This window comes from Equus asinus, chromosome 27 (genome assembly GCF_041296235.1).
Source record: "Equus asinus isolate D_3611 breed Donkey chromosome 27, EquAss-T2T_v2, whole genome shotgun sequence".
In the NCBI taxonomy this organism is placed as follows: Eukaryota; Metazoa; Chordata; class Mammalia; order Perissodactyla; family Equidae; genus Equus; species Equus asinus.
In genome coordinates this window covers 29723915-29750138 of record NC_091816.1, presented here as the reverse complement: position 1 = coordinate 29750138, position 26224 = coordinate 29723915, and the positions used below count along the sequence as shown (strand labels likewise).

Here is a 26224-nt window from a genome sequence, read left to right as displayed (position 1 = left end):
CATGTTGAATACCCTCTTATCTACTGGCGCTCAGGATCGCTCACAAAGTCCTAAAAGATTTGAGTGTAGATCTGTTGATGGTGTGGCTTGGTGCTCTGAAGATGAAACAACCAGCTATCGCTTATCTTTCAATTTAAATGAGATGGGCACAGCCTATTCCAAAACAAGCCAGATGGGGAAAATGTTAAGAGGCACAGGCTTGAGACATAGCCACCCTTAGTCAAAGGATGCTTTGGTTGTAGAAATATAAAACTTGTGGCCAAAGTTTTTCTTTTTTTCTGTTAATTAGTATTATTTTATGTGTGCAGATATTTGAAATGCAAAATGAAAAAGCACTGATTAGTACAGACACAGTTCAAATATATGAATTCAATATTTTCTATTGTGATATTTTATGGATACAGAACTGTGAAAATGGAAATGTAGATTTGGGTAAAAACGAATTGCAAGCTAGATATTAGCTATGGTTAATTTCTATCGCTTAATCATACATATTAAAATGTGTTTTTTATATGCTTTCTCATTTTACTTTGTACCCCCTTTTATGTTCATTTTTTTAAACTTATATTTCTCTGGTCACCTGTTTCTTCTTTCAGGAAAAAAGTTTATTTCATTGAACTTTCTTTCTTGCTCCTGTTTCCTCACCCACATACTTCTGTGAGTTGCATTTGCTGTGATTTATCTTCTTTATTTTATTTTATTTTTCTTAACTCCAGGGCTAACAAAATTAGCCCTAATAAAATTTAAGTTGTGTTGAAACTGAAGAAAAAGTACAAGAGCTACATGGAAAATAACTTTGTTTCTACTTTAAGTTAAATCAGCACTCCCAAAAATTCACGTCAGATATTACTATATCACCTATGTTTTACTATTTGTGAAATTGAGGTGATTTAAAAATCCAGTGACATGACTGAAAGAGCATGAGTCAATTTCATGGTTGACTAAAACATGTAATGATTCCTCTAAAAAATTTGCCAAAAGAAACATTTGATAGTTATTGGTTCCCATAAATTATTTATTAAAATTGGCATTAGTCCCACAAATTTATTTTTCTTTTGAACCAAAAGCAATCTGTGTGCAAAGAAGAGATCATACATGTCTATATCACAAAATTCTAGAATATTCTAGAAATAGTTTCCTGGTTAAATGAAGCTAACCCACCTAAGCTTGACAGGATAATATCAAAATCAATTCCTAACAGAATCTTTTGGAAATGAAATATTGTGTGTGTATGTATGTTAATTATAAAACACTTTTTTTTCTGTCCATATTCTATTCAAGTATTTCACTAAAAATGATAAGGGAAGTTGACGCTTTGGAATCCAACATTTTAAAATAAAATGTAAGACCTGAAATTCTCTCTATTATTATCCTCAAGTGGAAAAAAAAAAAAAAACAACTCACAAGAGATTTGCAATTTAATCTATGTTATTTTCCATAGAATCACAGGGGTTAAAATAAATGAGGCAAGTGTCAGGGGGAAGTTAGAAAGACACTTTTACTATTTGCAAATAGAATAACCTACAGGAGTGCTTTGTCAAAACCGCTGAGCAAGCAAGAATTTTACCATCTTGTATAATCTACTGATTAAAAAGAATGTCTCCACACAGGCGATCATTTGTATCTGTAGCCTTGGGCAAGGTCTTTCCACACATTTTAAGTTGTGCTTTAAACTTCCTGCCAAAGACAGGTAGAGCATCAAGCCTTGTCCAAGCCCTCTCGTTTATGAAATAGCCTACCACTGAGTCTTCCTTGAATATTTACTGGAGTGTTGTGTGGTTTCAAGAGACAAGAAAGGAGATACAGATCAATAAAACATCCTTTATCCCGGATTTAAATTCATTCTAGCAACTTCAACAAAATCCAGCTATGATAACATTTGTAAAATTCATTTATTGCTAATCAGCAAAAATTTCTGACTTTATTGCTTATTTACTGTTAATGTGAAAGACACAAATCACAACAGAATACTTCACAATTAAGGCATCATTTTGTTTTTAATCCTTACAAAAGGGAAATAATGACAATTTAGATGGGACTTAAGGGGATCTTGATGATTTATTAAGCTTATAACAGAGACCTAACAATACAAAAAGAAGAAAAGTACATCTTGAATTGAAGGGTATGACCCCGAGTAAACAAACCATTATCTCCATCTGCCAGCTCGTGTATTTGGTCACATCCACTTATGTGCAAGTAGATCTGTGGAAGAACTCTCTCTCCTCCCTCCCCTCTCCCAACACACACACATTCATTCATTAATTCAACAAACACAAATTAAGCACTTCCTATATTCTATGCACGATGCAGTCAAAAAATAGCGAAAGACAACTTGTGCCCTGATGAGTTCATGGCACAAATAAGAGAGGGACATGTAAGCAATCATGGTTAATGAAGTGATGAGTGCCACGATGGACATGTATTCAGACAGCGCAGAGGTAGAAAGGAGGGTAGAAAAAGCCACAAGATGGTGAGTTTTCCAAGAAATGTGGTAGTATGTGTCTTTAAGTGAGGAGAAATGTTAAGCCATTTTAAATCAAACATCTTTGGGAAAATAGACATTTGTGGGTGTCAGGTCAGAAAAAGCTTCAATGGCGATAGAATGGCGCTCAATTTTGCGAGTAGACATCTCTATGTATTGAAAACATTGGTTAAATTAACTCATTTCTGTTAATTGAAAGATAGACTACATGGCCCAAAGGAAGAAAACATTCAAGCCTTAAAAAGTCAGTTCTAACAAATCATTTGCTGCCTTTATTATTTTATACTTCCTTATTTTGATTTGACACATCTTTAAAATAGCCTCTTAAGTTGCAAAGAATGTATCACTGCTTCTTAATTAAATTAAAATTCTTCTGTATCTGTCTTGTTTTGTCTCTGCATTTTTATAATTCATTTGTAACAATTTTGTCCATTTAGAATAACTTGTAAGTGTAATATTTATTTTATATATGTTTTAGCTCAGGAATTCTATATGAGGTTTGCTTATTTTGCATTTTTATATGCTCGGTCAGAAATAAAACAAAACAAGACATTTTCGAGTGTGTGTGTATATATATATATCTTTTACTTTCTCAATGCCTTCTCCTTTTATCTCCCTTCCTGTGTATAGATGTGTACGTATTTATACCAAAGAGAAAGAAACATTTTTTTGCTACTTTTTATTTTTCTTAATGGAATTCTTGAGAATAAATTTTCTGCTATATTATTATAATGGTCCTCTTTAACCACAAATACATTTTTAACTGTCTACCACATGTCCAAAATACAAACACCTTTTTATAACTCAATTTGTCAAAATGAAAAAGATAATTCAATGAAATAAAATACATAGTAATAGGCGCTTTTGAGGGAAACTGCAAATTTTCAAAGAGTAAAAACGAATGGCAAATGGTTGTCAGTTAATATTGGACAAGTTATTAACCTAATGCTAGTATTATCTAAGTTATTTATAGATGGACTATAGAGAAATATGAGGTTTTCATGTTGACTATTACACGCTAACTCTTTTCTGGAGCCTTAGGGTATTTTAGTGGTCATCTGTTGTTTTTGTCTTTCCAGCACCCCTTATTTCCTCTGGGAAATTAAACTCTCCCCTCTTCTCAATTAGCATCTGAAGTGGGGCTGACCTCGCCACCACCCCACCACATTGTGCTGGTGACCCGCAATGATGGAGGCTTGGCCAGGCTATTTCCCTTTCCACTAATTCCACCTCATTGACTACAAAACAAAGTTACTCAGAGTCCATTCCAAGGCTTCAGTGGAAACTTTTGAGAAATGAAATGTCTTCCTGTTAAAGATAGTGAGCTAGTAGGAATCCGATCTGAAGCTGTTGGTGGTTCTCCAGCCAAAATGAAGAGTGGAACTGCCTTAGGGAAAAACTAATAATACAGCAGAAAGCAAATTCCAGAAATATTTACAGACAGACTATCAAATTTTGTGCACATCTAGAAATAGTGCCAGAAGCCAGCTTTTCCATTAGCTCTTTCTGTATCAAAGGCCTTAATTTAACAAGCATTTCTTAGGTGACTATACTGTGCCAGGGACTAGGCAAGATGACTGGAACAAAGTGGTAAATGATACACAGATCTCTTTGATATGTTCTCTAATAGAGAGAGACAGATACATAAGCAAACAAGTTCATTGGTGTTTTGGAATGTTATGAGACAAATATGTTCAAAGTACGGAAAGATAGACTGCAAAATAACATAAAGAGAGTAAAAAAACACTATATAAAGTTAAACCTTTATTGGACTTTCAACAGGCAAGTATAGAGCAAATACATTTATGGGATGCATTCTCAGTGAGAGGAGAGATTTAAAAAACAGGCTGAGGCATGAATAACAGAGTTCATCTAGAAAAATCCACGTTTTTCTTTTTTTTTATGTTACTATACCTCTAGAACAAACTTTGTGTTATAACCTTTTGATTTACGTCTTTGACTAGTAAGAAATTGAACATTCAGAATGCCTAAACATCTCCTAGATCAAAAAATTTATCACACTCATAATAATCACTGTAAAATAGAGAGCTCCAAAGGCTGCTTATATAAAATCTATACTGGGAAATAAGATTTGTGGAAAATAATACATTAGTTTTTGTAGGGACTTTCAGAGGTAGAATTTATAGATTTGGAAATAAACTGACATTTTTCTTACCAAGAGCAATTGAAAATGACAATGTTGATTCATAGGATAGACAACTATATCCATGTTTGAAGAGTATTTGTAAATAGTTCCACTATCACTCTTTCATGGTCTGTAAGCCAAACACAAGTTCAGAAAACAAAATTATTTCAAAGGTGTCCACAATATTTTGTTGATAAAACTGTAAGCAATGGACTATGTTATAACTAAATAATGAATTAGTAAATACATACTAGGAAATATTTGATGCCTCATAATATCACTGTTAATATAACGTCATTTATTAAATTATTTACTAAACAGCAAATCATAAATGGCTGTTATATTGAAAGTGATATTGTGAGGCATCAAATGCCATTTTGTTTATATGGTTATTTATGATGACATATTTTAAAATTTATTATGTTTTCCACATTAATCTATTTGGAAAAATAATCTATGTATTACTTTAGAAATAAAATCATTAATGGATTTATCAATAGATAATTCAGAGAATTTAACTTTGGCCTTTGTAAATAGGAATTAAAGAATACGTGTTCTGTTCTTAGCTTTTAGAGGTCATACTGATGGATCACAAATTATTCACTTAATGTTCTTTATTCTTTCATCTGCTGCTACTACTAGGAAGTAAGAGTGAGGTTGTTGGTTAAAAACAAACAGACAAACACTTGGAGCGTTAGGTTAGCTCTAGCTCATGGAGGAAGGAGGGACTCCTACTCCTTTGGAGAACCTAGTTCTAACATCAGCTATGAATTTGGTAGAGATGATGAATCTCTGCCCTCTCAATTTTAATGAGTGTGGGCTTTTTACATTTTTAACCAATTATTCTGATTTTTTCACTCCAAATTTGGGAAAACATTAAGTTAAAAAATTTCAATACAATTAACATTATTTGATAAATTAAGTATTATTAGTGTTGTTATTTTGTTTTACATGTCCAAATTATACAACCTAAAATTGTCTCTATTTCACTTACTTACTGTTTTAATTCAATTTCAAGTAGATACTTGAAGTGAACATTTATTAAGGCATAAAAGATGCAGCAAAGATTTAAAAATTAGAAAATCAAACAAAATAGAAGAAACACTCTCTTCTGACATTCAGCAACAGGAAAAGTAGCGTTATGATCACTAAAAGAAGAGAAAGCAAGAAGTGAGTACTATTCTTGCCCAAGCTTCCTGCCCATGTATATCTATTAATATCTATCTATCTATCTATCTATAGTTTTGGAATGTATGAGACAAATATGTTCAAAATACAGAAAGACAGACTGCAAAAAAAGAGGTAGGCAAAACAATGTAAAGAGTAAAAAAACATATTTTCCAACTTTTTGAGTAGAAGTTGTTTTATAAAAAAGTTGTAAATACAATATCTGAAATGAAAAATTCACTAGGTGGGATTAACAGTATATAAGACACTGAAAAATAAAAGATTAGTGAACTTGAACACATAGCAATAGAATCTATTGAAAATGAAGCAAAGAGAGAAACAGGACTGAAATTAATAAACAGATCTTGAGATACACGTCAGAAAATATCAATTGGTTTATCATAAATGAAACTGGAATCCTAAAGGGAGAAACATCCAAAAAAGTATATCTGAAAATGGTTTAAATATTCTAAATTTGATGAAAACCAAACCCCACATAGTCAAAAAGTTCAACTAACTCCAAACAACATAAACAGAAATATATATGTCTATATGCACAAGCAAACCACGTCAAGGATCATCATAAAGAAATTGCCAAGCACCAGTGATAAAGAGAAAATACAGTCAGAAGAAAATGACTGATAGATACACAAGAGCTAGGATGAGATTTTGGGCAGACTTCTTATCTGAAACTACGCAAGCCAGAAGAAAATAGACATGTCTTTAAAGAAGTAAAAGCAAAAGAAAAAAAAAAAAACAAGAAAAACCTCCCAACTAAGAACTATACACCCAGTGAAAATATCCAGGCAAAATAAAAACTTTTTCATACAAATAATAGGCAATAAAATGCATCACCAACGGGTTTGCAATATAAAAAAATTAAAGCCGAAGGAAAATGATACAGGTGAATATTTGGATCAAAAAAATGAAGAAAGACAGGGATGGCAAATATGTGGGTAAATATTGAAGAAGTTTCTCTTGTTTTAATTTTTAAAATATAATTGACTAAAGCAAAAATAATAACAATACATTTTGGGATTCACAATTTGTGTAGAAGTAAAATGTATGAAAGCAATTGTACAAAGGGCTGGATGGTGGAAGGAAAGTATATAATTATAAAGGGCTTACATTGAATTGGAGGAGACAATATTGTTGAAAGGTAGATTTAGGTAAGTTAAATATGCACATTTTTAACCCTGGAACAGCTGTTGAAAAATATTAATGAAAAAATATAGGCAATAAGCCAAAAGAATATATAAAATGGAATTCTAAAATATAGTCAATACATTAAAAAGAAGGCAAGAAAATATTTAAAAGACACAAAAGGAGGAAACAGATGGAAAACATAAGACAAATGGCAAGTCAATGGATTTGAGCACAACTGTTATGATGGTTTAATAATGATGGAAATTTAAATGTGCTAAGTATTCCAATTAAAGGACAGAGATTGTCACATTGAATAAGACCCAACTAGATATTGCCTACCAGTAATCCACTTTAGAAGTAAAGGGTCTTTTCCCCTTCTTTCTGGCTGGAAATTAGACTTGGTAAAGAACCATCATGGACCATGCCAATAAAGACTCCTTTGCAAATAAACATTAATCATTTCAGAAAGCTGGGAGGGGAGTGATGTCAGCAACATGGCTGAAGATGTCCCTAATTGTACCCCCACCTCAATAACAACGATTTGTCATCCATCCATGGACAGAAGTGCTTTTGTGGGAGCTGTGGGATCCAGCACCAAGGGACCTGGGCAAGGGTCTTGCTCACCTGAGCATCAAGTAATAGGCAGACAGCCTTCTGTCCCAGCTGTGGCCCGTGAACTGGCTCCAGCCCCTCTTGGCCACAGTCCAGGAAACCCTGGAGAACGCTCATTTAGGCAATGACCCACGGACAAGAGAGCCTTTGTGGAAGTCCAGGTTTCCTGCAGAGAAGTTCTAGCACACTTTCGGAGCAAAAAAACCCTATGAATTTGGACACATTGGAGAAACTAAGAGGACAGTTTGACTTTACCAACATCACCCCACCTCAAGGTGGCACAGCTCAGCGCCAAGAGACTTTCTTAGCCCATAATTTCTCCTGCAGGAGAAAATGAGAGGGTCCAAGCTCACATACTTCTAAATAAGCCAATGGTCAAAGAAGAAATCCCAAGGCATAAAAACAATATATTTTGAAGTGAATAAAATTGAAAGCTAAAACATCAAAATGTGTGTCATGGACTTACAAGCAAAGTTATGGCTTTAAGTACTTATATGAGAACATTAAATGTTTAATATCAATGATGCAAAAATCTACCTTAAGAAGACTGAAAAAGAGGACCAATTAAACCTGAAGAAAGGAAAGGATGAGAATAAAGATAAAAGTAGAAATCAAAGAAACTGGAAGTCAGAGTAAAAAGAAAAATCCGTTTCAATTAAGGGCAAGGATTTTTTGAAATAAAACATTAAAACTGATGGATTTCTGTCCTGATTTATAAGGAAGAAAAGAGGAAAGTTAAAAATTACAAGTATTGTAATACCTGTTATGAACTATTTAGAATATAGAGGGAGATTTTAAAAGCACAATTAAGGCATGATGAGAGACACAATCTGTCTATAGACTCAACAACTTAGATAAAATGGACAAATGCCTTCAAAAAACATGTAACTCATACTGATAAGTGTCTGGCTGAGGCTCAGTGGGGTAAGAAGTACGGGATGGGTTGCAGAGATACCAAAGAAAAGACCCAGAGACAGCAAACGAGACATATAGGTTTATTGGGAGTTATTTACAGGGAGGTCCAGTGGCAGCCAGCTGGAGAGCAACGTGCATCCGCTGCTGCCAGTGGCGGGGGGGGGGGGGGGGTTTCTTATATAGGCAGGGGACACAAAGGCTATATGCTTGCCAAGAGGCTGTCCTTGGTCCGCCCAGCATTCCCAGGAACCATAGCTCACGTGGAGGGTGCTGTGTCCTTGTAAAACACTATGTTCTTTAAGTGAGGTATAGTAGAATCCAGGCTGGCCAGGCCCTGGATTGTTACAAATGTCAGCAGCTGGGTGGCTTGCCCAGAAGGGAACCAGAAGCACACATGGTTGCAATGGGCTTGGGGTCTCTTGCTGAGCAAGCAAGGCCTAGGCCTTACATCCAGCCCCATGTGTCCAAATGGCCCTCACCATCTTATTGCGTCATTCTTCCTCAGTGTCCCTTGAGCCAGACACACAGAGGAATGTTGTAACTAGATACCACAACAGTAAGAAAACAAAATCAATAACAAGAAGGGAAGAATGCCAAAGAACACCTTTCACCAGGTGGAGGGGAGGATTTGAATCCAAGCAGAGACCGGGTCAGTGGACCTGGCATAAATAGCCTGTGTATGGGTGTGTAAGGAGCCACTGCAGAAGAAATGTTATGAACACAGTCTGGGATATAGACACAACATTCCACCTTTATCGGAGCACAGATCCCTCCCTGGGCAGCAGTGAACATTCTATTGTGCAACATTACTTGTCTCATTTGGGATGTTTCCTTATTTAAAAGTGTTATTGTGTGTCTTGTGTCATTTAGAGCTGTCACCACATGTTGGGCTAGGGCAGACACTTGCATTCTACAGCAATGGCCAGAGCTGGTGGGGAAAAGACAGCACGGGGGTAAAACCACCCTGCAGTGCATCGCACATGGTGGCGTGCACCACTGCCTCCCAAATTGAAGGAAGCTGGTGAAAGGAAGACAGGATGCATGCAGGGACGTAGGGGCACCCCATTCTGCATCTGCTGGTCCAGTTATAAGGTGGATAGGGCCAGCTGTGGGTGCCACAAGCCCACAACCACCCCTAGGAGAGGCACAGGCTCCTCTGATGGTGTTGTTTTATTTTCCCGGCCATGTGTCAGAAATAATGATAATTGTTTGGTTGCACGTTCCTTTAGGTGTCCACCCCACATTTTTTGAAATACTTTCATTTGGTGGTGCGGAGTTATTGTGATGTTCAATGTGCCAAGGAAGGGAACCTCTTAAGTCAATTTGTACAGCAATTAACTATTCTCTGCTATCAGACATGGAGTTCTTCGCCTTTGGTGTTGTGTTAACCTGCTCACACCCAAGCTGGAAAACAGACTTTCGAGAACCAGCATAAAAGGCAAGGACAGGTTATTTGGTGGGAGAGCAGTAAAAATGGGAAAGTGGGCGATGCTCCTCCACCCTCTCAGGGTACTCCAGTCGGAGGCGTGGGCATCTTGGAGACAAGTAGCTGAAGAGAGGGGCAGCTCATTGCATACCCAGCAGTTGGAGTGATTTTTGTATGTCAGCAAGTGTGTGCCCAAGCAGTGAGATGGTTGGCAGACATCTTCCTAAGGACGAAAAGTAAGATGTTTAGAGGGGACTAGAAAAGTGAGGTCATGACTGTCTAACACGACACACACAGTTGCAGTGTCTTGAGTCAGTATGGTACCAGCCTGTGGTTTTAGACCAGGCCAACAAGACTGTACTGCTCGTCCAGCTGGTGTGGATGCTGCAGAGCAGTGGTAAAGGATAACGGAGGGACAATGACATACCAGAGGGAAAGGATGAAAGTGCCTTGGAGAATTGGAGGCCCTGGATTAGTAAGTTTGGAGGCTTTGGGTGGCCTCCCCACAATGAAGGGTGTCACCATGATATCCTATCATAAGCCTGTTCCTCAAGGGCCTAAGAGACCCACCAGCAAGGCCCCACCTGCCAGTCCCAGGGCCAAGGGACCATGTGGGTCCTGGTAGGGAGTTCTTGTGGCAGAGGCAGAAGCAAGTTGTCCTGAGTGTCCACCTGTAGTTGTAGTGTGTCTCCTTGATTAGCTTTTGTCTGTAGATGTGCTGTTGTTTCAGCTCCTTGTGTCAACATCTGATATGCACTGGGTTGGGTGCGCTTCTAATGTTCATTCAGTTGACATATTGCTGTTGTCAGACATCTTGTCCAGTGGGCCAAGGTCCTGTCTTCTGTCCTCAGCTGTTTCAGCAAGCCATTCATTCGTGCCACCAGCCCTATAGCTGTATGGTTGTATGGCTGGTGAAAATGTCAATGTATGTCCATTTGATCAGCCCACGTCTGTACCTGGTGGCCAGTAAAACAAGTACCTTGGTCACTATCGATGTCTATGGGAATACGATATGTGGTGCACAGGTGTTCCAGGCCTCTTCTGGTTGTCTTTGTGTGGTCCTCTTGCTGGGGTGTGCCTGTAGCAGTCTTTATATGTGTCCACACAAGTAAGGGCACGTCAGCAGCCATCAGAAAGAGGCAAAGGATGGATGTAGGCCACCTGCCAGCATTGAGGAGGCTGGCTGCCTCTGGTGATTTGGTCTGTGTCCCATGGCCTGGGGTCTTTGCAAGGAAGAAGAAGGGCGTGCCTGACAGACCTGCACCACATGAGCATAGAGTAGGGAGAGGCCTCAGGTCTTGACTATAGCCCATAAGGTCCTTTGTCCTTTATGTCCAGTTTTCTTGTGTAGCCATTCTGTCACTCTCTTGGCTGGTGCTTCCTCCAAGCTAACTCGTCTGCTTGCTGGTTTCCTGGCGGCATTGTTGTCTGATATGCAGACACATGGTACACCATTATCATCATTTCCCAAACCCGCTGCCAGATATCATTCCAGAGTTCTGCCCCTGACAGTGGGCGACGATTAATAGTCCACTGTTGTTGTGCCCATTGTACCATCCACAGGGTGAGCCCTTTATAGACTGCCTGACTGTCCATGCAGAGACATATTGGATCTGGCTCATGAATCAACACCATCCAGGTGGCCCACAGTTTGGCCCATTGACTACTGTACCCAGAGTGAGTCCACCGCATTGCTGTCGGTTGAAGGCTGGATGGCCAATTCTGTCTACTAGGAAGGGTGCGCCTTGCAGAGCCATCCATACACCAGGTCTCTGCCAGGATTGGACCCTCTCCTTCCTGTACATTTGGCAGGGTTTCAGACATCAGCACCTAGTCTAACGGGGTTCTTTCTTCTGTGGTATATGCTACTGGTCCTACGGTGGAGTGCAATTCCGCACTTAGGGGACTGTTGGTCAGGGTCCCTCATTGTTGTAAGTATGCATGCTACTTTGCCAAGGTCTGTGTTTGGGTTGTTCTGGAGTAGGGCTTTTGGAAAACAACCCACAGCCACCCCACAACGGGCAGATGAGTATGGACTGTGACCAGCAGGGAACGGGTTATGGCTCCACCTGCTGGAGGGCCAGGGAAGCAGCACATAATTGTTCCAGAGTACTATACTAGCTTTCACTCCCTTTCCACAATTGGGACCAGAAACCAAGAGGCACTCATTTATTACCTTGTCTCTGCCAGAGACCCCATCTGAACCCCTCTGAACAGAAAAAACAATACCCTTATATATATTAAAGACATTGACTTTGCAGATAAGAGCTCTTCTCCAAAAATTTCAGACCCAGATGATGACATGAAGTCTATCAAACATTTAAGGAAGAAATAACAATCCCACACAAACTGTTTCAGACAAACAGCAAGGATCAAATATTTCCCAACTGATTTTATAATGTCACCATTGCTCAGCTACCAAAACAAAGTAAAAATGTTGTAAGAAGAGAAAATTGCTGAACAGTAACCCCAATAAATGTAAATGCAAAACCTTTAAAATCATATTAGCAAACCAAATGAAAATATATAGGATGGATAGTACATCATTGCCAAGTGGGAATTATTCCAAGAATTGAACACTGATTTAACATTTGAAAAGTTAAACGTAATGATACACATTAATAGAACAAAGGAGAAAACCCTAAGGTCATCTCAATAGATGCAGAGAGATTATTTGACACAATTAGAACCTGTTTGTGATTAAAAAAGAAAAAAAAAAAAAACCTTAGCAAAGTAGGGATAGAAGAATATTTCCTAAACCCAGTAAAATGTATCTGGAAAATTTACAGCTAACATCGACCGCAGTTAATGGTGAAAGATGTCAAGATCTCCTCATAAGACTGAGAACTTCAATATTATACTCAAGGTAATAACCAGTGCAGTAAGTCATAAAATGAATGAATGAATAAAGAGACATGAAGATGTAACGAAGAGATAAAAATACTGTTATTGTAGATTATATGATGAGGTGAATAGAAAATTCTAAGGTATATTTTTTAAGACAGTAGAATTACTAAATATCTTAGGAAGACCACAGGATATAAGGTAAATATATAAAAGTCAACTGTTTTTCTCCGTAGTAGCAGAACAATCTGAAAATAGTCTAATGAAAACCTGGTACCAAAGGCAATGGGGAATAGTCAACCTGTATGATATCAATATGAATGAATATTTTCTTTCCTCAGTACACTTGCTTCAGTGTTAATGAATCCTGTCTAGGAGTCTACAGGCAAGAAGGGCTGTGTTTATAAAGGCCTGTTGTTCCAGAGCCGGGCTACACTAGATGTTAGTGACAATTTAATGGGTAGGTGATTAAAATTGAAGCAGATTTCATGTCTATGATTTGATGCAATTTTGACAGTTTAAGAGAAATCAGAAGGACGTAGATCTAAATTACTTAAAAGAAGTCAAGTGATACTCATCTATATTTCTAACTCTTTGAGTCAAAAGTCAACTTTTTCCTTTTTAATGTCCATTTATGGGTGTTGAGTTGAAGTTCATCAGCTGTAAACATAGAGTGCCTGCAAAATAAAAATGTCTTTCATCTTCAATAAGAGAGCAAAATTTTCAGAAAACTCACCGTGATGGTTAACTTTATGTATAACTTGACCGAGTTTTAAAGGAGGTCCAGATAGCTGGTAAAACATTATGCTGGGTGTGTCTGTGAGGATGTTCCAGAAGAGATTAGCATTTGAATTGGTGGCCTGGGTAAAGAAGATTACCCTCACCAATGTGGGCAGGCATCTCCCAATCCACTGAGGGCCTGAACAGGACAAAAGGACAGAGGAGGGCCAATTTGCTCTCTGTTGAGCTGGGATAACCATCTTCTCCCGCCTCGGACATCAGCGCTTCTGGTTCTTTGGACTCAGACCAGGACATACACCACTGGCCTTTGGGTTGGGGCTGGAACTACACCACTGACTTCCCAGCTGGCAGATGGCATACTGTGGGACTTCTGAGCCTCCATAATCACGTGAGCCAATCCCTCATGATTCATCACTTTCTATATACTATATATCTATCCTATTGGTTCTGTTTCTCTGGAGGACTCTGACTAATACACACTCTGTTCTTTGCTGTATTGTTTCTGAAGAATCTTCTTGGAATGAAATGAAGAGATATACCAAAAGTAATTGTCTTCCTATCCTTTCCCAAATTGGCTACAACAATCAGAAAGCAGTAGGATTTAATTACATTTTAGTTTAAAATACATAGAAAGTCATTATCATCATGGGGGCAAGAAGCAGATATTAACTGATTAGTGAAGAAAAATGCTGATGATGTGTCACCTAATAAATCCCAAAACACACGTGTATGATTCCGGGGAGGGGAGTGGTCAATGGGAGACAGACAAAGAGGGAAACACAAAGAATAAAATGTGTAGAAATATCGAGAAGCTCTTGTAATATTAAGAAGAGGAATCCTATAAAAGTCACATAAAAATAGTCATTTATTTTTAAGGTTTTTTTCCTTTTTTACAAAGTTAGAAATTCCAGAGAAGTATAAAGTAGTCATATGTGTATTCCACTAACTTTTGGGGACCTAAAATAAGGATCTTAAAATAAATAAGAATGTTAAAATAGATATTTATTATTGAATTATAAAACATGATAAACAAAACCCTCAAATATACAATTGAAAGTAGTCAAAGTCTCATACTGGACAATTAGATCTGTGCTTATCATTAAGAATTCATTGTGTGTAAATAAAATTTATCATGAAATTCAGAAGTACATTATATTACTATACATACAAAAAAGGATAGTGCTCTTTCTCTGGAGTTGGAAGGCCTTCTTAATATTAGATTGCTTTTCGTGTTTCTGCAAGGTTTTTAGGTCTGTATATATGGAACATTTTCTTGTAGTGCTCTGTACTACTTTACTTTGTTCAATCTTGGCTATTGTGCTGAAAACATCAGTCAGGTAAGCTACATATGAAGATTGATCCCCTTTTCTGGATCATTAATTGCCTCTTATTACAACTGCTGGTTGGATCCAAGGTTCTGTCAATTGTTTTGTGGTCAACAAAGTGTGAGATAGACTTGTGGGGGTAGAGGGGTGGCATTTAGCACTTCATTCTATGGTTACCATTTCTAAAGTGCATCTTCGTAAATCTAACGTCACTAGTTCTCAACCAACTAATTGACTGTCATTCTACTAATGCGTCTCTCAGTTGTATAATGTGCATTGATTGATGCTATTTCATTGTGTTCTAACTTATTTATGTGCATAATTGCAGGTTATGAAGTCATCATCTACGGACTAATTTATCTTTTCCTGCTGACAACCCCCCCCAAAAAAACTACTTTGATTACAAATGCTGAAAGACTTCAATAAATACAAGAGAAAAAGTGTGTTTTTTCTGAAATGTAAATTTCTGATGAAGAAGAATCTTTGATTCTGTTAAATAGCTGGCCACAAGACAAATGACTATTTTTTAGTGTATCAACTTCTAAAATAATTTGATCAGTTTTTTGACATTGTGGATACAAAATGATCTCAGAAATGAAGTATAATTATTATTCTTGCCATTATTAATAATCATGACATGATGATAATAATATATCTCTTTCAGTAATAAATAGTAGGATGATATATTAATCAGACAATATAAATTATATTGTATAAAAAAGATTAAAGTAAAACAATGATGAGTACATAAAAATGTCCAGAAATGTGAATTATACATAGATAGCTAGAGCTGGTGCACAATTTTCTTTTTCTATCTTTTAATAGGCAACACGTACAAAGGAAATCCTATTAGTTACACAAATTACTGCATTCAGAAGATAAAAATGTAGTTACTCAAATAAAGAACATCTCTTGTAGAAAAAAAATTTCTTCTCAACTTTCCTCCACTAAAAGATACTTTTTGATGAAATAAACAGTATTCTTAGTAACAATAAAAAGGGTAAAATATGGTTTATAGGACTATTGCTAGAGGAGAATTTCCAGATTGTTTTCTAGAAAATGGTCAAAAAATTGCAGTCATAGTAGTTGTAATTAAAATTTTATTTCCTGTATAATGAATGAAATGTATTAGAATATTGTTACTAGAAATTAATTTCATGCAATAAATATTCAATGTGACCCAAATGAATGAAAAGAAAATCATAAACCAATGTATACTTTTTCTTTCTTTTTTTTGAGGAAGCTTAGCCCTGAGCTAACTACTGCCAATCCTCCTCTTTTTGCTGAGGAAGACTGGCCCTGAGCTAACATCCGTGCCCATCTTCCTCTACTTTATACGTGGGATGCCTACCACAGCATGGCTTTTGCTAAGCAGTGCCATGTCCGCACCAAGGTTCCGAACCCCCGAATCCCGGGCCACCAAGAAGCAGAACATGAGAACTTAACTGCTGCACAACCTGGCCGGCCCCATACTTTTTCAAGTCTAGATTGACATGTAACTCTAACCTCCCTGATATGAAAGCTCTGTTGAAGTTTTTCCAGTTGGGACTTCTGAAAAGGCTGAATCAGTTGAGACTTTTTAATAAACAAATTTATTGAAGTTTGGACTCAAAATCACTCTATTTTTCTTGTTATTATGTATGACTCTCAGAAATGCCTTCAGATCTGGCCTGAGAACTTAACTAGACCACGTGAAATTGTTTCTCTTTGCAGAAAGAAAGGGGACTATTAGACCGTAACCATTGTTCTTAAGATTTGCTAAATTCTGGCATCCCATTATAAAAACATCACCCAGATCTTTTCTGTTAGAGTAGTAAAAAGGAAATATCTGCAAAGCCCTGCTTTACGTCCCTGTGTTAGAAAATAATTCAATTTCTCACAATTTGTATATGTTTTCTTATAAATCTTATAAATTAGGAACAAACCAAAAATAAGTTTTTTTTTTGTATCTAAAGAATGTGAGAGTAATTTGAGACTGGATTTCATAATTAGTCCATAATCTCAGAAAGTACCTAAAGGGATTATAAATACTATGTGGTACTCCCACTGGGGTGCCGGCTTTAGACAAAAGCCACCAGGTATCCAATATTCAACAACGAAAGTTCCGGTGTTCGGTCTCATTACAGGGATCAGATGTTTCATCCTTCACTCAGAGGACTGGACAAAGTGTGAGTAGTAGATAGCATTTGACAAAGCATTTAATATGTAAAGTCATTAAAGAGGTCTCTGACTCAGCATGTCAAAAGATTCCTAGCTCAATGCAATAAACGTAATCCAAATATAGTCCATCAACACAGGGAAAGAATCCCTAATTTTGACAGGCCATAGAGTTTGTACAAAATCTCTGTATAAGTATTGGTATCTTTTTTGTTCAAAGTAGCTTTGAATTGCCTTTCAATCAGAATCATTAGTATACATAAGGTTATTCCTTGTTGTTTCAACAGAAGACCAAGAAAACTACCAATATTCATTGACTGGGAAAGTTCATCAGGCCATGGTATAATCATACAATGGAGTACTAGGCAACTCTAAAAAAGAGGGAGCTGAATTTTATATACAACATATGAAATTATCTTCAAGGTTGTTATAATTAAAAAGGTATATAAACTGTATAATATGCCACTACTTATCTAAGAATGGGGAATACATATATGCGTATATATACACACACTTATTAACTTATGTATATATGTTGAATTTATGTATAAATTAAAGGGTGAACCAGATTATTTTTAAAAAATGAGTACATATGAGGGAGGCAATTGAAGTGCAGAGTATGGAGGTTACTCGGATAGAAAATCAGCTTCCTTAGGCTTATCTTCTTCAGTACATTTTATTTTGAACCATGTAAATATTTTACAAATAAAAAAGTAAATATTATTTAAAAATATAATCCTTAAAAACATTTAAAAAAACAAATTAGTCTTAGTATATTGAGTACTTGCATAAAACATGGCAAGGAAGTTTTTTCAAGAGATGTTAAAGTACAGTAATTTGAATGGAACTCCCTAGTACAGTATACCTCGAAGGAAGAAAAAAATGACAAAAATACCTTAAACTACTCGATAATTCTTGGTGGCAGTGTAGCTATCATTATTCTGAGACTGTCTTGAGTTTATTGTAAATCAATATAAGTGACTATGCTGATGTCATAGCCAGCTGGTATTTTCTGTTTTAAAAGCAGCTACAGATATAAGTTTTATGAGGACAAGTAAAAACCTATATTCCTATAGTACCAGAATAAGCATATGATATATATAATTTTTCATGAAACAAACCTATTTTCTATCTCTGTCTCCTGAAAAGACCAACCCTGTAGTAGTGAACACCCCTAATGCCTAGATCGTGTTCTCTAAAAGCCATTGGCTCCCTCTGCACCCCTCCACCCCACCTCCCAAAAAAAGGCGACTAGGTTTCTGTAGAGTAATTGGCTGATATCATGTCTGGGGCATGACATGTTTGAAATGAGCATGGAATGTCTTGCCAAACTGGAATGAAAGTAAAGAATGCAAGTAAGCTATCAAAGATTACAGTGTTCTTGTTGGAAGTACAGAGGAGAGAGCGAGAGGAATCAACCATTGCGAAAAGATGGGAAAACTTGCGCTTCTAAAGGTATAATAACTGTAATGAATTAAAACACAACAAATATTTTAAATCCATTAGTTCATAATTGTCACTTTTGTGGTTGCTAAGGAAGCAACTCAACATTTTGAAAACTGGCAAATAAAGAGAAATACCAGACATCTATCCTGCATTTCCCATACAAATGACACTTCAGGGAATCTAAATGTTTACTTCGGACATTGCTTTTTGAAGAAATATTCCACCAAAAAATTAAGAAGGAATAACACAAGTTCACCATTTTTAACCCTTAATGAAATCTGAAGAATGATCATTAGTGCTGGCAAGCATCACAAGAGAGAAGATAAGCACTTGTTGGAAGTATGGAATACCATCCAGGATATATTCTTGTCCCCTACATCACACTTGAATCTAACCATGCCTCTATATCTGACAACCAATTTACAGTAAGTGCAAGAGACAAAATAACATGTTCAATGACAAGACAAGGATGCAATTGGAAAAATACAGATTGCAAAAGAATCTATAGGATAGCCAACTTGCTTTCCTCAAGAAAGATACATTCTAAGGGGAAAGTAAAGAGAAAAAACAGAATCTACAGACTATAGGATATTTAAGAGAAGGATAACTATAGAGTTAGTCATCCAGATAGGACACTTTGAGAATAAAAATGAATGCTATTAAAAATTATGCTTGGACAAAGGGAGTAAACAAGGATGGCACCCAGGCATCTGGGACATATGACAAATGGAATCTATGGAGCTCAATTGTTTGGACTTCAAAATTTTTAAAAAGAGAGTCAAGGAAAATAAATCACTGGCTGAATATGTGATGACATTATAGTATTATTGTTAATCACTTAAGGTATGATAACAGTATTATAGTTACGATTTAAAGAGTTTATCTTTTAGATGATACATACTAAAATACAATCATATGAAAATATATATGTAATGTCTTGTTTTGCTTCAAAATAATCAAAAGGGGGAAGTGGGTGGGAGTACAACTGTCACATAATTGGCCATAAATTGGCCATGAATTAATTTAACTGATGGAGTTTATTATACTATTTATCTCTACTTTTGTACTTGTTAGAATATTGATAGTAGAGGTATTGGTTGAAGCATTTTTATTACTAGTTTGATGATTATTGCCATTTTGTTTAGACCTGAGCCTCAGTCCATTAAGTCAAACTCTACACAGTTGGAGCAAGGGCATTATTATTTTTAAGAAGCTTCTCTATTGATTCAAACGCATAATCTGGATTATGAGCCCACATTATCCAAAATTAGTCCTACTTTAACAGAAACATCATATTATTAGAATAGTATTTATTAACCTTGCACAGAGAAAGGATTTTAAAATCCTGATATTTAAAAAAAATGATTACAGTTCCTTTTCTCATGTAGTGTAAAGAGAACAAATATGTTCTTATTTGAGTACAAATTATGAAACAGTGATAAGGATTGAGAAGAAGCATCATACTCTTATTTACACAACAAGTTGTCTGAGATTCTGGCGTCTTGAAACTCAATAGTCTGTATGTGCAATTACTATGAATTTTTCACGGAAATTTAGAAACTGCTTGTCAATCATCTGCTCCTCCCAAAAAGTAGGTGGGATTTAAATTTGAAATTTCATTGAAAATATGAATTGGTTTAGAAAGGTCTGATATTTTTGTAACGTTAAAATTTATATAAACATGATATATCTATTTATAATATAGGTCTTTTAAAGTTTTTCTCAAAATTGTTTTGTTGTTTTCAGGTTCTTGCATAACTTTTGTGAGATACACCTAGATATTTAACGTGTTTTGAAGATACTGAAAATAATAGCACCTCTTTTAACAAATTAACTTTCTATTTGTGAGAAAGAGAAATAAAATTGATTTGTATATTGATTGAGATTTTATCCATAAACCTTTCCAAATTCATTGTTGACATTTAATATTTGTCAGTAGGTTTTTCAGATTTTCTAAGTACACAATTCTGGTTATCTGCAAAGAAAGACAGTTTTATTTCTTTCCAGTTTTTATAAATTGAAAGAATTCTTTTTCTTGCCTTATTTCACTGTGTTAGGTCTCCAGTACAGTATTGAAAGGAATAGTGATAATGGATATTCTTGATTATTTTCTGATCTGAGAAATATTTTAACATTTTATCATTTAATATCATGTATACTATCGGTTTTTATACCAATTATTTAAAAGATTAAAAAAGTTTCATTCTATCAATGTTCTTTGAGGAGTCTTTATCATGAAGGGATGTTAAGTTTTATCATTATTTTTTCTTTATCGATTGAAATGATCGTACGATAGTTCTCACTTTTCCACTAATGTGCTGGGTGCATTATACTGATTACTTTTCAAATATTAAATCTATGTTGTGTTTCTGGAATAAATCCCACTTATATTTTGTTTAAGATATGTGTATTCACATTCACAAGAGAAATTGGCTGCCAATTTCAGTTTCTTGTAACGTCCCTGCTATTGGGCTACATCATGGTAAAGGCAGCTTTGTAAAATATTTGAGAAAATGACTTCTGTTTTTTGTTGAAGATTTTATTTAAAACTATCACTTTTTAAAATATCTTTGTGGGAAATTTATTAGATATTCATATCCTCAATATCTTTGAAATATATCTGACTCTTTGGATTTCATATTCTGCTTGTGCACCAATATCAGTCAAGTTTTTTTAGATTTTCCCCTTTGCATTCAAAATGACAAATTTATTGACTTGAAGTGGCTCTTTATATCAACATATTTTCTTTTGTATACAGTTTGTAGAGTAGCAATTAGTGCTTTTAATTCACTTTGCCTCATTTCACATCACTATTTTGTTATGATGTGTATTCAGTTTTTTTATGGTAAGTCTTTTTGAGAGTTGATCAGTCTCGTTAATCTTGTCATTGGGAGTTTATCAATCTTATTAATCTTCTCAAAGAATCAATCCTTCCTTGATTTGCTCTATCGTACTTTTCTATTTCATTAATTTCTGATCTTTCCTCTATTATTTCCTCCCTTCTACGTTCTTTGTTGATTTTCTGCTGTTTTTCTAGATTCTTGAGATGGGAGGTGAGCTCTTAGACTCTCAGCATCCCTTGAATGTTAAAATATGCATTTAAGGTAAAAAATTTTCTCAGGAACACTGTATTATCTGTATTATATACTTTTAATATATCCTTCCTTTAACAGATCATTTTCTTCACAACATTTTCTAATATGCATTCTCATTTGTTCTTTAACTCCTAGGTTACGAGAAGTCTGTGGTTTAATTTCTAGGCCACTGGAAATTTTGTAGATGTCATTTTTTGTTGGTTTTCACATCCATTACACTATTTTCAAAGACTACTCCCTATAAGACTTCAATTCTTATAAAATTATTGAAGCTTCTTTATGGCCCAGATCTAGGCTTTCTTTTTCATTTTCATAATTAGAATCATAAAACTCTGCCCACTTTTCCTTATTTATTTATGTATTTCTGTTTCCAATATGTTGGAAAAGGTCATGCATTTGAATTTTAAAATGGCAGACTGCCCTTTCGTAAAAGAAGCAATGGCCTCACTGCGATGTTTCAGATGACTCCATCTTTCTTTGTTGTTTGTTTGCTCTTCTCCCTGCTAACGACTTCCTCCACACAGGCTGCCAACAAATGCATTGATTAAATGAAGCCTGTAAGCTGATTCTAGACCATCACACTCATTTTTGTTAAAATTGAGTTTCTGTATATTAAACACTTCGAATTTGTGAGGAATAAAAGTGTCTTTAAATTTTGTTTTGTTGCAATGTTTCAAATCAGCAGAGGATTGAGACCTCTTTATTCTCTTGATATTTAAGTATTTCTACATTAATAATATCACTGGGTCTTACTAAATAAGTTGTTTAGCTATAATGTCTTCCTCCAAGTAAATTATTTCCCTTGCAAATGGTCCAAGGCAGAGCCATGTCACATGAAATTCTGTACTCTAGTCAATCGTGGCATGAAGATTCTCCACAATATTACAAATTTTCTTTCTACTTTTAATGCCAATAAAATAAATACATGGCCAGTGATTCTAGAATCATTAAACAATGATATTTCCTTAATGATCACTTAAGTAAAATGTTTCATAACATAGTAACAAAATGCTTCTGAGTGACATCAAAATCAAGTAGATTAACTTAATTGCAGGTCATTTATTTTTCTACTGTTGAGATCTACTTTACCTATTTGTCACATATAGACATGGAAAACTACTGGGATCTGGGTTTCCCACTGATTGGTGTTTGTTTGTTTTTGTTTATTTTTTTAATTAATTGAATGCAATTGTCAGAGAATTCTCTATTTCACCATCACTCCTCTTCCTTTTCCCTCTTTTTTTTTTGACAGAGTTCCATTCTCAATCAGCCGAAAGTGAAATCCTGCACAATTGTTTCCCCTTCATAAAATAGTCAAGATTAAAAGAGAAATATCAGACTTTCTTTTTCAATGTCTATTTTAACAGATACTCATTGTGCAACCAAAGCTCTGTGACTATCTGCTTAATTTGAGATGATGGTTACAGTCAAAGTGATTTTCTACTTGAACTGAATTATCTCCTTGTTCTTAGTACAGTCCTGTATTTATCACAAAATTGTGCATTCTCAGTTTTGCTATGTCTAAGTATCTTAAACAGCGCACTTTAGTGAGAAGGGCTACATTTATAACAGTCACAAACAGACAGCTTTGATGTTCTGAAAATAATTTGAGCACTTATAAAATCTTATGTTTGTCTATTTCACGATACTCTAGAAAATTCAATTCAATTCATACCAACCTAAATGTCCTACTAAATATATTGTTAATTGAATTTTTCTTCATCAATAGAAAGGAAATTTTATTCATTTAATTGGTCTTTTAGTCTATGAATTCAAGATACAAATAAAATGTGTATTGGTGATAAACAAGAAAATTGAAAAGAACTTGTATACAGGTTAAATTCTTAAGTTAAAATTTGAAGTAAGATTATATTTGTTAAGAAAATAGAGATCACTGAGTTGGACAGGATTATTTACTTTGATAGTGGACAGATGTTAGCATAACTTTATAATAATTTAAAAAGATAGATAAGCAATTATGCTGAAACACTGTTATAAAATATGCTACTAAAAGCCATGTGTAAGCTTCTATCATTTCAAATATAAGTTGTATGCTGATAATACAGCGTCTTCAAGATTCTCACTTTATCATGCAAAGTTTACAATTTAGATAAAAATGATATTTCTAATAATAATGTATAAGACAATATTAATAATTTATATAAGAAATATAATCAATCTTAATGTTCTAAAATCAGTTATAAAATAGATATTAATTATTCTATTATTTAAAAATTCTGCTAAAATTGTTTTATCCCTTTATTTGTTGCATTTAGATTATTGTAGCAAAAAATGTATTGTCTGAGTTCAGTGAACTTTTGTAAATATAATAAATGAAAATTATCTTAGAAAATTATTTAGCACCTGATAGAGGCAAAGTATTATGTATTTCATGAAATGGTAGCAGAAAGCCACATCGAGTAAATGTGTCAACATAAAAAGACACTAAGATTCTCACCTTAGAAACTTAAAGAGCGGTAATGAAATTAATATTTTTATTGGAGTGAGACAAGAGCAGATTTTATCCTGTAGAAATCTATGTCAGTAATCTGGAAGAGAAATTTTTGGAAGAGAACTTCTTCCAAAAAGCAAATTCAAAGGGCAAAGACAGAAAGGACGTAAACAATGAGAAATGTGAAAATTTTAGACTGCAAAATACAAAATAAGAATTCTAGGTCCTCCTTTCTGATAAAATAGAACAAGCATGTCTGAAGAAAACTCCTTTGCTTTGCTTAGTAGGGATTTGAGAAATTCCACATATTCCCAGAGGCCTCTGGCTTTGTTCTTAGGTATACTATGTCAAAAGTATTTAAGTATAAGGTTTAAAAAATTCTACAAACATAGGGGCTGGCCCCATGACATAGTAGTTTAGTTTGTGCACTCCTCTTTGGTGGTCCACGGTTCATGGGCGCAGATCCTGGGCGTGGACCTACACTCTGCTCATCAAGCCATGCTGTGGCAGTGTCCCACATACAAAATAGAGGAAGACTGGCACCAATGTTAGCTCAGCAACAATCTTCCTCAAGTGAAAAGAGGAAGATTGGCAACAGATGTTAGCTCGGGACCAAACTTCCTCACAAAATAAAATTCTGCAAATGACTCTATTCATTCAATTATTTTCTTAAACCACACACATTGTATGATTCTATTTACATGAACTCTGGATATTCAGAATAGTTAATTCCGTCAGAAAGAATGCAGATTGGTGGTTGTCAGAGGCAGAGAGAAGGAGAAATGGGGAGAAATTCGAGTTTTACTTTGGAAGGACACAGACATTTTGTAACCATATAAAAGCGGTGACTGTACAACATTGTGAATATACTAAACGCCATTGAACTGCTCATCTTAAAATGGTTACTGTCACGTATATAAATTTCACCTCAATAATTATTGAAAAAATAAATATACAAATATAGTAAACAACAAATAAAAATAAAAAAAGCACAGATCTGAGATTCAGACAGATAGGGTTTGACTCCTGGCTGTGACCCCTGCTAGCTGTGTGACCTTGCTCATTCCTAAAAGATGGGATGACAATGACAGTACCACCTCAGAGGGTTGTTGTGAGGCTTAAATAAAGAAGACACATGGAACTCCTTGGAATCACACCCAACACACAGTGAGGATGTAACAAATGGCAGGTAGTGTTCTCATTGGTAGTAACCACAATTCCAGAGAGGCCCAAAGCAAGGAGGGACCTCTGAGATCACTTGACTCTGTCCTTTGATCATGTAGATGAAGAAGCCAAGACCCAGGGGTCAGAGACTGATCCTGGAGTCTGGGTTTCCTTTAGTCTGTTCCATAGATCCTTCCACCCCACGTGACATACTTACACACTATCACTCTTCTCTGGGAGAACTGTGATGAGGGTCACTTGGTCCTTTATGTCCCAGTGCCCTCCTTTCCCATTCTGGTGACTGCAAAGCCCCAGGTGATTCCTACTTGGGGTGGATTTCGTCCCTAGTGGCCAACCTCCCTTAGGGAAGGTCACTGCAGAGAAGAAAGCCAGAGCCACTTCCCATGAGCAGGGCTGTCCTCTTCCGGCTCACCCCCGCGGTGCCAGCCCTCTGCTCAGCGAGCCTGCAGCACATGCCAGCACTTGTGGCTTTGGGGCTGCCCTTAGGAGTGAGAAAGATTTGTTGTTCCTTTTCATGGAGATCAAATGGCACCTTCTCTTTTATGATCACAGGAAGAGTACTGGCTTCTTATGTACCTCACAGAGTTAACACAAGCACGTGAAGAAGTCAAAAACTATATTTTGGCAATATATTACCAGAGCATCTCACCTTTGTGTATTTAATAAAATTGTTAAAAATGCTGATATGTATAGTGTCTGTATACTCATTTTTACATTAGTAGAGAATAAAACTTTCCATGTTTTTTTTTAAAAATATATCAAATGGCACTTTTTAATGAAAAACCTATTAGTCCACTCACTAAAAACACATTTGTTAGGCTCTTACTATATACGTTAGAAATGGAAATATGAATAAGCTTTAACAGGGGGCATGAAGAGATTACCTTTTAGGAAAATACATTTTAGGGAAAAAAAACCCAGCAATAATTATCATATAATACCAAGTATAAAATATTATTTGTCATACTTCTTTTATCCATTATCCCAATTTATGAAAAAACCCTAATTGAATTTAACATTCATCTTCCCCATCAGTTTCTTCAACGTTACATGAGCTGCTTCGCATAATCAAAATAGTTTTACAA

At 35.6% G+C, this 26224-nt stretch overlaps 1 protein-coding gene across 1 annotated transcript; it reads right to left on the bottom strand.

The window, feature by feature from the left end:
- Positions 1-11253: 11253 nt before the first annotated feature.
- On the bottom strand, positions 11254-11718 carry LOC139042258 (ribonuclease HI-like). The gene has a single exon (XM_070499728.1). The coding sequence runs from the start codon at positions 11716-11718 to the stop codon at positions 11254-11256; it is 465 nt and encodes a 154-aa protein (XP_070355829.1).
- Positions 11719-26224: the final 14506 nt, after the last annotated feature.

Coding starts and splice junctions, on each gene's coding strand:
- LOC139042258 (XM_070499728.1), bottom strand. CDS start 11,718: ATGTCTGAAACCCTGCCAAATGTACAGGAAGGAGAGGGTCCAATCCTG.